General features: G+C 42.9%; 1 protein-coding gene across 1 annotated transcript in view; it reads left to right on the top strand.

Moving 5' to 3' along the window:
* The first annotated feature begins 706 nt into the window (after nucleotides 1-706).
* Nucleotides 707-15,336, top strand: part of LOC129706565 (zinc finger C3H1 domain-containing protein-like) — a 90,472-nt gene continuing 75,842 nt past the window's right edge. The window contains exons 1-6 of the mRNA XM_055650927.1: nucleotides 707-1,898; nucleotides 8,848-9,252; nucleotides 9,337-9,401; nucleotides 9,507-9,735; nucleotides 12,150-12,385; nucleotides 13,549-13,669. Of these exons, the coding sequence (XP_055506902.1) occupies nucleotides 1,376-1,898; nucleotides 8,848-9,252; nucleotides 9,337-9,401; nucleotides 9,507-9,735; nucleotides 12,150-12,385; nucleotides 13,549-13,669 (1,579 nt within the window). The 5' untranslated portion in view covers nucleotides 707-1,375. The remainder of the gene's footprint in view (nucleotides 1,899-8,847; nucleotides 9,253-9,336; nucleotides 9,402-9,506; nucleotides 9,736-12,149; nucleotides 12,386-13,548; nucleotides 13,670-15,336) is intronic.

Genomic DNA, 15,336 nt, shown 5'->3' with positions numbered 1-15,336 from the left:
AGTCAATGTGGCCCGAAATGTTGCCTATTTCCTTCGCTCCATAGATTCTGCTGCACCCGCTGAGTTTCTCCAGCACTTTTGTTTACCTTCGCTTTTCCAGCATCTGCAGTTCCTTCTTAAACACAAGTCGGAGAATTATGCAAAAGTGGGGTGAAAGATGGGGTCTAGGGTAATTCCATCCTTGGTCATTCTGTTGGGAGGAACGAGAGCAGAACAACAGGGGGAAGCCCACATTTATTGAAGAAAGAGATCACCTCAGTTGTCCTAAACTGGAAAGCAGATGTGGCAGATCTTGGAAGTGGCAGATACAGATTTGAGAGTAAGGGAAGACATCCTTGTAAGTGGCAGGATGCGAGATAATAATAATAATAATAATACATTTTATTTATGGCCGCCTTTCAAGAGTCTCAAGGACACCTTACAAAAATTTAGCAGGTAGAGGAAAAACATGTAAGGGGAATGAAATAAATAGTAGAGACATGACTAGTACACAAAGTAAAGACAGAATTCAATACAAAACACAATATGAGGCAATTAATGCACAGATGAAAAGGGAGGGGGACGTGGGGCTAAGGATAGGCAGAGGTGAAGAGATGGGTCTTGAGGCGGGACTGGAAGATGGTGAGGGACACGAAATTGCGGATCAGTTGGGGGAGGGAGTTCCAGAGCCTGGGAGCCGCCCTGGAGAAGTCTCTGTCCCCAAAACTGTGGAGGTTGGACTTGTGGATGGAAAGGAGACCGCTGATGTGGATCTGAGGGACCGTGAGGGTTGGTAGGGGGAGAGGAGGTCAGATGTTGTTCAACTGTACTTTATTGTCAAATGTACTGAGGTATAGTTAAATTTGGATTTTGTAGACAGTTCCGTAAAAGTATTACTACACATAAGCACAATCTTAGATGAAGTACATATAGGAATAGTACACTGATACAGTATACAAGTCACCAGGATTTGGTGTCAATGGGTTTGTAGTACATTCTGGCCCCTGTGATGGAGAGAGTTTGAGAAAAAGGGAAGTGTCAGAGACAGTCAAAGTGAATTTGAGGGCTGGGTGGAAGTTAGTGGTAAAGTTGCTGAAATAAACCAGTTTTGCATAGGTCCATTGCAGGATTTATTTTGGCAGAGGCAAGGAGAACCCAGAGCGGGTGCACCGACCAATGCTAGCTCAGCAGCCGAACCCCTTGCTGCAATGCACCCATGTGCAAAGATCATTCGGTCTTCTCCTGCGCACGCGCATCCCCGAGCGAGTGACGGTTGCGCGCAGGGTCTCTCTCCACACCCGCTACGCGTTGTCGTCAGTTCCGCTTCCGCCGTGTGTGACGTAGCAAGGCCCCGAGCGAGTATCCCCAGCCCTCACCGCTTGCGAGAGGCGACGCCATGGAGCTGGCGGGCGAGCAGCCGTCGCCCAAGGAGGAGGGCGAACTGGAGGACGGCGAGATAGACGATGACAACGACGACGACGACAGCCCGTACCAGGAATCGCGGCTCGTCTCCTTCTCCCCACAGCGGCCCAGGCCCGGAAGCAGCGGCAGCGGCGGCGGCGGCGGCGGCTTGGGCCCGAAGCCGCACCGGCCTCCCGGCTCTCGCCACAGCGGCCAGCCGCCGGCGTCCAGCAACGGCCTGGCTTACCGGCTGAAAGAGCAGTACCGCGGCTTCGGACAGAAGCAGCAGCCCCTGCTGCCGCCGCCCGCCCTGCTCGGCGACTCGCCCCGCTCCAACTTCTGGGAGAGAAGTCACGGCACCTTCGGCCGCTTCCGTTCTCGGGAAGGCTCGAACCGTGGTCGCTGGGGCAGAGGATGCCCCGGGCCCCGGGGCTGCAAGAGAGGAGGGAGGCCTGGGCCGGGTCCAGGGCCCAACTTCGGCGGCGGCAATATCCGCAGGGATTCCCCGCCTAGGAAACGTATCCTTACTTATCTCGCATTTACCCTGCTCTATGTGGGCGGTTGGCTGCACTTACCCATATTGCAAGTGACTCATTCAGCTAAATATCACGAGGGGGGAATACCTATTGCGGTAACAGGAGCATTCAACTGCTGTACTAGATAAGGAAAATATCGGATGTATAGTTACGTAAGTCCCTCGATTCTTTCTTTGAATAAGCAATGGATATAGTAATCTTTAATTTTTGATGATCATTTATTATCATTCTTAATGATAAAACATGTCATGATGTTACATAGTTTCCCAGCATTACCCAATTCACTTTCAATATTATGTAGACCCATGATTTCCCGGAAACTGAAGGTAAATTTACAACTTCAATTATTACGTTTTAGAATAACTGGATTGGGAATTATTGGCAAATGACTTGAGATTGGAACCAGTTGGCTGAACATGCATCTCGGCTCTCTAATTTTCCCATTCATAGTTAACAGATTATTCCCTATAATATTTAGGGCACCACACCTTGTAACCACGAATTTAATTTGCATGCCATTGCATAACATTTTGACTGGTCAAATAATCTATGTCATATTATTTCATGACTCACTATCTGGTTTCAAAATTGTCACTAAATATCTTCATGTTACGGCTCCAGGCGCAACGAATAATTCAGTGTTGGATTGTAACCTGAATTCTTTTAAAGACACTTTACAATGGACAAGAGCGGAAATATCTGCATGTAGTATTGTTGTGGTATTTATTCGGTGCTCTCAAAGTACTGTCTTTTACATCAGCAAGACAAGTGTAGACCAGGCGACTGATTGGTAGAGAACCTGCACTCTGTCCGCAATGGCCGCTCAGAGCTCCCTGTTGCATATTATTTATATTTATTTTTCTATTCCCACGCCGACTTGTCTATCTCTATCTTCTCCAGTATCAGGGAGAGACCAAATATGAATTATTGGAATGCCACCTTGTATTCCATCTTGGTAGTCTACAACCCAATATTATGATCATTGAATTTTCCAATTGTAAGTACTCTTAGCTCTTATCTGCCATCTTTTCTTTGTCTGCCTTTATCATCTGCCTGGCCCTATCTTCCAACTCCAGCTCCGCCTAGCTCAATCTGCCTGTTGCAGTGGGTGCATGAGAGCCCGGAATGAAGGCGAGAAACCAGGCAAATTCTGTAGAGGCTTAAAGGGCCTGTCCCACTGTACGAGGTAATTCAAGAGTTCTGCCCTGATTCGAACTCAGATAATGTCCGTAGGAGTTCGTGGATGTCTCGTAGTAGCTCGTGCGAGTAAAAAGTAACAATTTTTTTTCATCACAAGTTTTTTTACTCGTGAACATTTTTCACGGTGTTGAAAAGATGTCGTGAGTTTACCGGATTTCCCGAGTACCTACCGTTACTCTTATGAGCCGCCACGGGACATTCACGAACTCCTGCGGACCCGCTATGGACATTCTCAGAGTTCGAATCAGGGGAAAACTCGGGAGAACTCTTGATTTACCTCGTACAGTGGGACAGGCCCTTTAATGAGCACGGCACACTACTCTTCGCTTCAGTGAGAGACCGAAAACTGAAGAGGCACGAAACGGACATGGGGACGTACGAGACGACAAGCCTGTGTGCGCACCACGGTGGGCGCAGGAACCGGGGAGACACTGCCAAGCGAATGTGGCGGCGCGGGCGCTTGGGGAAAGGGCCGGAACGAAGGGCGGCCCAGAGGGCTAGGCCGCGCAAGTAGCGCCGGCTGGCTGATGTCCACGTGTGCCGGCTTCAGCCGCGCACTGGAGACCGTCTCACGACGATGCCCATGTCCAGGGAGTGGCCTACTCCCCAGGAACTGCCACACTGTCATCTTTTGCCACTCTCCAATCTTTCAATCTCTAATCTCACCACTGCCCCTCTCCTCTTTATGTTGTTTATCTATCCTCTCCACTCTGTACTGATGCAGCGTTTTGACCTGAAGCATCAGCAATCCCCCCAAATGCTGTGCAAGCTATTTCCTCCATTTTTTAATGGCGTTTAAATACCACTGTGTTGAATATTTGACATTTTTTTTAATGATATTTCCAGCCAAATGGTTTCTTTCTGTTTGCATCATTCTTAAATATTCAATCCCAAGTAATTAAATCCACCGTGTCGTAGATTGAAGGAGGCTAATTTAAAATTCACGGACAATTGCTTAAAAGTAAGATACTGAGCAGGTCAACTTGAAACATTGGCTCTATAACTCTCTTAATTGATAATCTGGGTCGCTAGTGTGTGGGCCGAAGGGACTGGTTTCCAGACGACATAAAAGCACATAAAGGGTACTCACAGTTCAGTAGACACTCAGACTTTTGGTTGTATAGTCGTTTCCCCCCCCCCCTTGGTTCTAGAACTCTCACTAGGAGAATCATCCACTGCATTCCTCAAATTTTATTTCTATTTGATGAGCTTTCATTCTGCCACACTGCATAGACTATAGTTAGTAAGTAAGTACGTTTTATTAATATAGCACGTTTTAAGTCAACTCGCATTGACACCAAAGTGCTTTACATAAAATAAATAATAAGTTTCCATACAAACCATAGAAAAAGGTTAAAAATAAATAAAAATGGACACAACACATTATAGAGTTCAACACAAACGTCCCACCACAGCAGAATCAAAAATTTCCACCTTGGGGAAAGGCACCAGAAAGTTAAGTCCTCTTCCTCTGTGAAACACCCGAGGTCATAGAAACATAGAAATTAGGTGCAGGAGTAGGCCATTCGGCCCTTCGAGCCTGCACCGCCATTCAATATGATCATGGCTGATCATCCAACTCAGTATCCCGTACCTGCCTTCTCTCCATACCCTCTGATCCCCTTAGCCACAAGGGCCACATCTTACTCCCTCTTAAATATAGCCAATGAACTGGCCTCGACTACCCTCTGTGGCAGAGAGTTCCAGAGATTCACCACACTCTGTGTGAAAAAAAGTTCTTCTCATCTCGGTTTTAAAGGATTTCCCCCTTATCCTTAAGCTGTGACCCCTTGTCCTGGACTTCCCCAACATCGGGAGCAATCTTCCTGCATCTAGCCTGTCCAACCCCTTAAGAATTTTGTAAGTTTCTATAAGATCCCCTCTCAATCTCCTAAATTCTAGAGAGTATAAACCAAGTCTATCCAGTCTTTCTTCATAAGACAGTCCTGACATCCCAGGAATCAGTCTGGTGAACCTTCTCTGCACTCCCTCTTTGGCAATAACGTCCTTCCTCAGATTTGGAGACCAAAACTGTACGCAATACTCCAGGTGTGGTCTCACCAAGACCCTGTACAACTGCAGTAGAACCTCCCTGATCCTATACTCAAATCCTTTTGCTATGAAAGCTAACATACCATTCGCTTTCTTCACTGCCTGCTGCACCTGCATGCCTACTTTCAATGACTGGTGTACCATGACACCCAGGTCTCGCTGCATCTCCCCTTTTCCTAGTCGGCCACCATTTAGATAAGTCCGCTTTCCTGTTTTTGCCACCAAAATGGATAACCTCACATTTATCCACATTATACTGCATCTGCCAAACATTTGCCCACTCACCCAGCCTATCCAAGTCACCTTGCAGTCTCCTAGCATCCTCCTCACAGCTAACACTGCCCCCCAGCTTAGTGCCATCCGCAAACTTGGAGATATTGCCTTCAATTCCCTCATCCAGATCATGAATATATATTGTAAATAGCTGGGGTCCCAGCACTGAGCCTTGCGGAACCCCACTAGTCACTGCCTGCCATTGTGAAAAGGACCCGTTTACTCCTACTCTTTGCTTCCTTTTTGCCAGCCAGTTCTCTATCCACATCAATACTGAACCCCCAATGCCGTGTGCTTTAAGTTTGTATACTAATCTCTTATGTGGGACCTTGTCGAAAGCCTTCTGGAAGTCCAGAATCCACATCCACTGGTTCTCCCCTATCCACGCTACTAGTTACATCCTCGAAAAATTCTATCAGATTCGTCAGACATGATTTACCTTTTGTATATCCATGCTGACTTTGTCCAATGATTTCACCACTTTCCAAATGTGCTGCTATCCCATCTTTAATAACTGACTCTAGCAGTTTCCCCACTACCGATGTTAGACTAACTGGTCTGTAATTTCCCGGTCAGGGCCCATTTATGGCCTTGCAGCCAGTCCGATAATTTTCAGGGCCCTCTTGCCGTGAAGATGGAACTCCGGCGTCGGGTGAAACATTCCTCAGCGGCTTGGAAAGTCTGGAGCGGCTGCCTCCTCACCGGAGACCGGGGCACTCGTAGTCCTTGGGCCGCGCCGGTTGGAGCTCTGACCCTGTCGAACTCGATCCCAGGCTCCGCGGCGCTCCAAATCCAGCGACGCCCACAGCTCCGCGATGTTGGGAGTCGGCGGACACAGCGCTCCAGAGCTTACTGCACGGCGACCCGGTAAGGCATCGCCCGCTCCATGATGGTGTCCCAGTGCTGCGCCGCCGCAGCTGTAGTCCCGGTCGGTCCCGACAGGAAACGCCGCTCCATTCTCAATGGTAGGCCGCGAGGAAGAGGCGAAGAAGCAGTTCGGAGGGATGCTGCCTCTCCGACCAGGTAGGGGACTAAGAAATAAAGTTTCCCCCTTTCCCACCCCCACCCACCACATAAAAGACCTACTAACATTTTTTGACGGGACTTAAAATTAAAAAAAGGTGAAGACCAACCTTTCTTCATATCAACTTTCTTCCCAGAAATTAAACCAGTGAACTTTCTCTGCATTTACTTCATTGTCAATGAATCCAAGAATGTATTTGGTTAAATATGGAGACTGAAAGTGTAGGCAATAAGAAAATCCCTACTTTTATTCTGTATTCCCTTACAAGACGAGCCAATTCAATGTACCATCGTATTAGTTACTATTTTTGCATGCTAGCATTGTCTTTGATGTACTAGGACTCCCAATCCTTTTGTACAGCACCATTCATAATTCTGATTCCATGTTTTAAAAAAAAGTTTATTTCTTAGTGTCGCACAGCATGGAACCAAACCATTGGGTGGACTAAGCCTCTACAGACGACCACCATAAATCCCATTTTATTACCTCTTCATTCTATCCACTTCCCCAGATTCCATCCACATGTCTGAGATGTGAGAGCAACCCACAAATTTATGTGGAAAATATGCGAACTCCCTCAGGCAGTTTTGCACGTCACTATTGAACTCTAGTTGCGGTGCTGGCCTCAATGTGGATGATTTCAGGTTTTCTTATCTTTCCTGCCAATGTCCTTCTATAGGTTCTCTGGATGTCTCACAATATGTCAATCCACCTGTCTATGATTTGCAACTTAAATGGAGTACACTTCGTCTCTTCATGTAAGTTAGTTGTATAGATCTAAAGTCGGGGAATGAAAAGTTTAAAAAATGCTGGGAATCTGAAATCAAAACAGTAAATGCTGGAAACCCTCTAGTCTGGTAGCAGCTCTGGCATGGTCCTTCATGAGAACTAGGAAAGCAACAAAATGGTTTCTCAATCTGATACTGACTTTTTTCTAGTTCTTATGGAGAGTTTTTGACCTGAAATGTTCACTCCGTTTATCTTTCAATCGATACTGATTGTTGAGCTTTTTTACATAAGCATTTGGGCCCAGCATTGATTCTTGTAGCTTTTCTAGTTGTCATGCAAGTAGGCTGAGCCTTTATTCTTTGAAAATGGCATGTTGGCCTTCATAGCGAGAGGATTTGAGTATCGTAGCAAGGAGGTCCTACTGCAGTTGTACAGGGCCCTGGTGAGCCCACACCTGGAGTATTGTGTGCAGTTTTGGTGTCCTAATTTGAGGAAGGACATTCTTGCTATTGAGGGAGTGCAGCGTAGGTTCACCAGGTTAATTACCAGGATGGCGGGACTGTCATGTGATGAAAGAATGGATTGACTGGCTTATATTCACTGAAAATTAGAAGGATAATAGGGATTCTTATAGAAACGTACACAATTCTCAAAGGAGTGGACAGGCTAGATGTAGGGATTATTTTTCCTGATGTTGGGGGAATCCAGAACCAGGGATCACAGTTTAAGAATAAGGGGTAGGCCATTTAGGACTGAGATGAGGAAAAACGTTTTCACTCAGAGAGCTTTGAATCTCTGGAATTCTCTGCCACAGAGGCAGTGGTGGCCAATTCACTGGATGTGTTCAAGAGAGAGTTGGATATAGCTCTTGGGGCTAATGGAATCAAGGGATATGGGGAGAAAGCAGGAACGGGGTACTGATACTGGATGATCAGCCATGAACATATTGAATGGAAGTGCTGGTTCAAAGGGCCGAATGGCCTACTCCTGCCCCTATTTTCTATGTTTCTATGAATTCAGAGGAACAAGTAGTGACCTCATGGCAACATACAAAATCCAGGTTGGCAATGCCAAAACATTTTTAACTGAGGAGTCAAGAACTAGTCTCAAAGTAAAGGTTAGTCCAATTAGGCTTCACATTGTAATTTATTTCACTCTTCCAACAGTTTTAAAATTGCCATCTCAATATATAAACAGTAAAAAGTGGGCCTTTTCACATGTTTAATCGATAATGTTTTATTATTAATGTTTTATGTGTCATTCCTAACTGTCATTGTGTCGTGTTATCACGTGGGTGGCAAATTCCTTGTATGTGAATATACTGGTCAATAAACTTATTCATTAATTTAAGTTTTCTGCCTATGCAGCCAAACATTTGAGCAAAGCAAATGTTTTCCACCCTGCAAAAATAACACCAAGGAATCTTAATCATTGTCATTCACAGGACCAGAGCCCTGGCACCCAGCTTGCTTTCAGTCGCTCCTTTAGATCTTCTTTAGAAGGTTTAGATGATGATGAAAATATGCTTCACTTTTACAGTACGTGCATTTTACCATTTTGTGTGCAACGTAGAATTCTGGTTAAACATGGCCCAAGTATGGAGTCAACTGGGAGTACACTGAACAAGTTAACTTTCCTTAATGTTTAAATCAGCAAAACCTTTTGGCCGTTCACTGTCAAGACGACCAGTTTATTACCACAGAAATGAAGAAGACATGGAAGAAACATTTGAAGATCTGCTTAGGAAGTACAAGGAGATTCAGCTGGAACTGGAATGCCTTAATAGAGAAGAGAAGATGTCTCAAAATAATAAGGGGGAAAACTTGTTGGAAGAGGAAGCGGGAGTTGTATCTGGGGATGCCAGTATTGATGCAAACAGTATTGACAAGAACAATGAGAACTTGGAATCTTCCACAGAGAAATCTCAGGTGAAAGCTTTTCAATCATTTGAAATAAAACCCATTAGAAATAAACTACCTACTCCAGCTGAAATGGATCAAATCAACATGATTAAAGACAATAACGTGGAGCCTTTTGAGCCCGTAACAGGAAAACAAGGTACATAGGATATCAATATTTTGAAATGAGTTCTGTAAGATAAGCATTATAATTGAAGAATGTTTTTTTGACATTTTCTTTCAGGTGCTAATTGTAAAGATTCAGGTCATTCTTCAAATAATACGTTGTCAATAGAATCTACCTTTAAGGTAACAATATATTTATATTAAAATAATTATAATTGTAACTATTATTAAATAATTTTGCAGACGAGATATAATATGTTCTAAGGAAACTGAGTATAATTTCCACAGGATGCCAAAATGGAGGAAGATGATGAGGAACGGGAGGGGAAGGAGGAAGAAGAGCTGTCAGAGCTTCAGTTGCGGCTACTTGCATTGCAGTCTGCAAGTAAAAAGTGGCAACAAAAGGAACAATGTGTAATGAAGGAGAGCAAGGAGAAGCTTACTAAACCAAGAATCTCTCAGCAGAAGATTAGGAGCAGCCCAAAAACACATGCAGTCAAGAAAACTCTTAATACAGGTAGCATACAAATTTTCAAAATCGTGGAAGACACCAGCAATGTGCCAGAAATTCAAGAGAGTCCGGGAGCAGAAGTGAATGCAGTCGCTATTACTGAGGAGAAGGAGCTTGGGAAGCTGAAAGGTCTGAAGGTGGATAAGTCACCTGGACCAGATGGACTGCATCCCAGGGTTCTAAAAGAGGTGGGAGATTGTAAAGGCATTAGTAGTAATCTTTCAAGAATCACTAAAGTCAGCAATGTGTCCAGAGGTCTTGAGAACTCAAATGTGACTCCACTGGAAGAAGGGAGCAAGGCAAAAGGAAGGAAATTATAGGCCAGTTAGCCTGACTTCTGTGATTGGTAACATTTAGAGTCCATTGTTGAGGATTATGTTTCAGGGTACTTGGAAGCAAATGCTGAAATAGGCCAAAGTCTGCATGGCCTTGTTAGGGGAGAGTGGATTTTCCTGACAAATCTGGTGGAGTTTACAAGAGGTAACAATCAGGATAGATGGTCAGTAGATGTTGTTTACTACAATATTTTGAAAACCTTTGATAAGATGCCAGACGTGAGGTTGCTAAACCAGATAGTCCATGGTTTTGGAGGCAAGTTACCAGCACAGGTAGTATAGCCCCATACCCGAGGAAGGATGTGCTGGCTTGGGAGAGGTTCCAAGATTCAGAGATTTACGAGAATGATCCTGGGCATGATTGGGTGAATGAGCGTTTGACAGCTCTGGGCCTGTACTCGCTGGAGTTCAGAAGGATGAGTGGGGGATCTCATTGAGCCAAGTCAAGAGAAACCTACTGCATAATGAAAGGCCAAGATGGAGTGGACGTGGAAAGGATTTTTCCAGTAATGGGAGAGTCTAGAACCAGCGGGCACAGCATCAGAATAAAAGGATGTTCCGAACAGAGATGAGGAATTTTATTCGCCAGTGGGTGATGAATCTGGAATTTATTGCCCAAACTGCTGTGGAGGCCAAGTTATTGGGTATTTTTAAAGCAGAGATTGATAGATTATTGATTAATGGGGGTGTCAAAAGTTGCAGGAATAAGACAGGAGTATGGGGTTGAGAGTGAAAAATAGATCAACCATGATTGGCTTACATAGAGTGGATGTAGAAAGGATATTTCCACTAGTGGGAGAGTCGAGGATTAAAGGTAGCCTCAGAATTAATTGACTTTTGGGAAAGAGATGAGGAATTTCTTTGGTCAGAGTGTGGTGAATCTGTGGAATTCGTTGCCACGGAAGGCTGTCGAGGCAATGTCAGTGGATATATTTAAGGTAGAGATAGATATCTTGATTAGTACAAGTGTCAGAGGTTATTGGGAGAAGGCAGGAGAAAATGGGGGTTAGGAGGGAGAGATAGATTAGCCATGATTGAATGGTGGAGTAAAATCGATGAGCTGAATGGCCCAATTCAGCTCCTATATCTTATGGTCTTATTAACTCTAAAGTTGCTGTTTGAGATGGAAAAAAATGGATTGTCAGTGTTGAGCGCACAAGTTGTTATCATAGCAGAAAGTTTATTTTGATATTTATACAATTTAAACTCGTTGATCACTAGTTGAGATAATAGGTGAGGGATGTAAAAATATTGGGTAAAATAGATTGTATTTGAAAACGCTCGGAAGGGAGGAAATAACTGAAACGCAGTCGTGAAGTGCATTTCAGGATGTGGACGTTTAAAGGCATGGCTGCAGACTGATGTATATGAAACCACAGTTGGAAAAAAATGAGGTGCGTGTGTTTTAGATGGGGCTAGTGATATTAGCATCAAGCTATGCAGAACTTTGAGCTGAATAAAAATTATAAATTATATCCAAGATGCTGGGTGCTATAGGGTAAAGAATAGGATCGTTAGAATAATTCCAATGCGATTGATGGGCATTGGAAAAGTTGGACATGACAAGGGCATGGTTTGGGAGAAGGATGTGGGCAGGCTTGACAAGTGGCGGTGTCAGCAAACAAACGCAATAATAATCCACAGAAGATATCCTGATTACATTTTCTTTGAAAGGATTAATTGGAAACTGAAGCAGTTATATTGGCTGGGACAGTGATGCTTTGGTGGAGGATTTAGTAGTCAACATCAATGGTAGTTCAGAAATACAAGGAATAATGTCACAAAATCAGTAGGGTTTATTGGTGAAATTTAGGAAATTTCAGTATTGTTGCTCGGAGGGCTGAGTAAAGTAATTCTGACATTGTTATAGTAAAAGTGATTGATTTGTAAGAGTGATAATTCTTTCTTGAAAGTTGAAGAGGGAAGTTAATCAAACCTCATTTTAAACCAGAACAGAAAGAAAATAATCATTGAGAATTACATGTTTGGATTAAAATTGAAATTGCACTGTGAGAAAGTGTAGTTTAAAAAAATAGGGAAACAGATAATTAGATTTAATCCAATTTGAATCTTGTCAATTTTTAGCAACTGCAACAAAGCAGGTTTTGCGGAGGCAGAAAACGAGAGCTTGGAAAAAGTTACAGCAGCAAAAGGAGCAGGAAAAGCAGCGCAGAGAGGATGAGGAAAGGAGACAGATGGAAGAGGAGGAACGAAAGAAACGCGAGGATGAAATCAGAAAAATTCGCGATCTTTCTAATCAGGAGGAGCAGTACAATCGTTTCATGAAACTTGTTGGAGGAAAACGACGAACCAGTAGCAAGGTAAAAATGATGGTTTGAATTGGGTGAATTTATGTTTGCAGGTTTTTTTAGACGTTTATACATCACAATTATTTAACAAACTTTTCAGTGCAGAAATGTGGTTATAATTTTTTTTAAATAATTTTTTAATTCCTGCCATTTAAAAATATATACTTCTGTGAATTCCACGGGTTTTTTGCTGTGGAAGATGAAATTTCAACTGCTAATTATCAAGTTGTTGATGCAGTCTTCCTACTTATTTATCTTAATTCTCCTGTGCAGTGAATCATGAAGCAGCTGTAATAAAAATTAAGCCTAAACGATGTTGCTATGGAAATCCATCCTGTCGAATCTCATGTGTAGTGTCAATTTGAATTTTCATTTGTTGACTTGCTACATTTAATAAATATATAATGTTGTAAAATTACTGTGAAGGTATTCCAACTGAGACTTTACTGTTACTTTCAAATATTGGTGCTTTTGGTATCATAGAATGGACATAGAGGACTGTTGAAAATTGGGTAAATTCTTAAAAAGAAAGAGAAAAAAAAAAAGAAAAGTATATTATGCAGAGAATTTGTCTATTAACTGATCGGCTGTAAAATATTGGCCCTATTTTAAAACAAACTAGTTGAATTGGTGTGGTCTGTACAGTACAGAACTTATTTTGAATTATTTTGTAAGCAAATGGTTCAACAATGAGCATTTGCATTATATTTCTACAGTGTAGGTACAGTTAATCACTAATGACATTGGATATGAAAACTTAAATTGCCCTCATTCTGATGTATTTGAATACAATTGAGCAGCATGGTATGAATCGGTGAAATACGAATTTTTCAACTAGAAGCTTTGATGCATAACTGGCACTATGGATTAAAATGGCTGTTTTTTGGAAAGACAATGATGACAATACAAACGAGATTCGGCAGCGTTTGAAAGCGCTCCGTCTTGTAAAGAATCAAAACCATTTTCATAATAAACACACCGATCCACAAAGCTAAGGCTTGAAATTGCAGTTAGCTGCAATTCCTCACTAGATTTTCAGTATACTAGTTGTACGGTTCAATGGCAAAATAAATGAACAATCGGTTAGCTAATCTCCACAATGTGATTAGAAGAATCCAAATGCATATTTGCATTTAGGTGTTTTAAAGGCACTAATATATATTGGCTATTCTTAGTCAACAGATACAGATAGTAAAAAATCGCAAGAAAAACCAATAGAAGAGTCTGGCAACTTGTACCAGTATGATAACTATGAAGAGGTTGCGATGGAAACAGACAGTGAACCCAATTCGCCAGGTCAGTATTGTTTGGTTTATAACTAAGTTGCATTTAAGATCTTTGTCACTAAGCTGACACTTGTACTTTATGCTTATGATAGAATGTTTGCTCATCGTAGAGAAAATTGTACAGCTTTGGACATTTACAATGCTCGGTTAAATACCAAAATATAGTGTTTTTGTCTTTTTCTACATTCATTCCATTCGTACATGGAATGCACAATAATGGTTTCTGCCTATAGAGGAAGTTTATTTTAAATACTGCCCGATATCCAGTGTTGTAATTATAGAAACATAGAAAATAGGTGCAGGAGTAAGCCATTTGGCCCTTCGAGCCTCACCGCCATTCAATATGATCATGGCTGATCATCCAACTCAGTATCCCATACCTGCCTTCTCTCCATACCCTCTGATCCCTTTAGCCACAAGGGCCACATCTAACTCCCTCTTAAATCTAGCCAATGAACTGGCCTCAACTACCTTCTGTGGCAGAGATTTCCACAGATTCACCACTCTCTGTGTAAAAAATGATTTTCTCATCTCGGTCCTAAAAGACTTCCCTCTTATCCTTAAACTGTGACCCCTTGTTCTGGACATCCCCAACATTGGGAATAATCTTCCTGCATCTAGCCTGTCCAACCCCTTAAGAATTTTGTAAGTTTCTATAAGATCCCCCCTCAATCTTCTAAATTCTAGCGTGTACAAGCCGAGTCTATCCAATCTTTCTTCATATGAAAGTCCTGCCATCCCAGGAATCAGTCTGGTGAACCTTCTCTGTACTCCCTCTATGGCAAGAATGTCTTTCCTCAGTTTAGGAGACCAAAACTACGCAATACTCCAGGTGTGGTCTCACCAAGACCCTGTACAACTGCAGTAGAACCTCCCTGCTCTTGTACTCAAATCCTTTTGCTATGAATGCTAACATATCATTCGCTTTCTTCACTGCCTGCTGCACCTGCATGTGTTTAAGAGGGAACTGCAGATGTGGAGAATCGAAGGTTACCAAAAAATGACAGCAGGTGCAGCAGCATCTATGGAGCGAAGGAAATAAGGGTTTGAAGAAGGGTTGCCCGAAACGTTGCCTATTTCCTTCGCTCCATAGATCTGAGTTTCTCCAGCTTTTTTGTGTAACCTGCCAACTTTCAATGACTGTGTACCATGACACCATCGTTGCATCTCCCCTTTTCCTAATTGGCCACCATTCAGATAATAGTCTACTTTCCTGCTTTTGCCACCAAAGTGGATAACCTCACATTTATCCACATTATACTGCATCTGCCATACATACATGGCATTATGTGCGTGTTCATCTGATAATTTGATATGAATAGGGATTCAGGTTATAAATGTTTGTACCTATTTCTTAGTGACTGTGATCACATTTTAGGCATGTCAGTTGAACATATTAACAATTAAAGGGCCTGTCCCACTTGACGACTTATTTTTGGCGACTGCCGGCGTCAATATCAGTGTCGCCAAAAGATTTTGAACATTTCAAAATCCAGCGGCGACAAAACAATGTTGCAACACTTGAAAAAACACCACGCGTCAAACATCATCACACCGCGTCACCGCCGCATCACGACTCATCACGCCGCTAATTTTTCGGTGACCTGATATGTCAGTCAATAATACCAGCAGTTGCCAAAAAAATCGTCAAGTGCGACAGGCTCTTAACTCATTTGG

The sequence above is a fragment of the Leucoraja erinacea genome, chromosome 19, assembly GCF_028641065.1.
Source record: "Leucoraja erinacea ecotype New England chromosome 19, Leri_hhj_1, whole genome shotgun sequence".
Classification (NCBI taxonomy): Eukaryota; Metazoa; Chordata; class Chondrichthyes; order Rajiformes; family Rajidae; genus Leucoraja; species Leucoraja erinaceus.
Note: the sequence above shows the minus strand (reverse complement) of the source record. Positions and strands in the feature narration are given on the sequence as shown.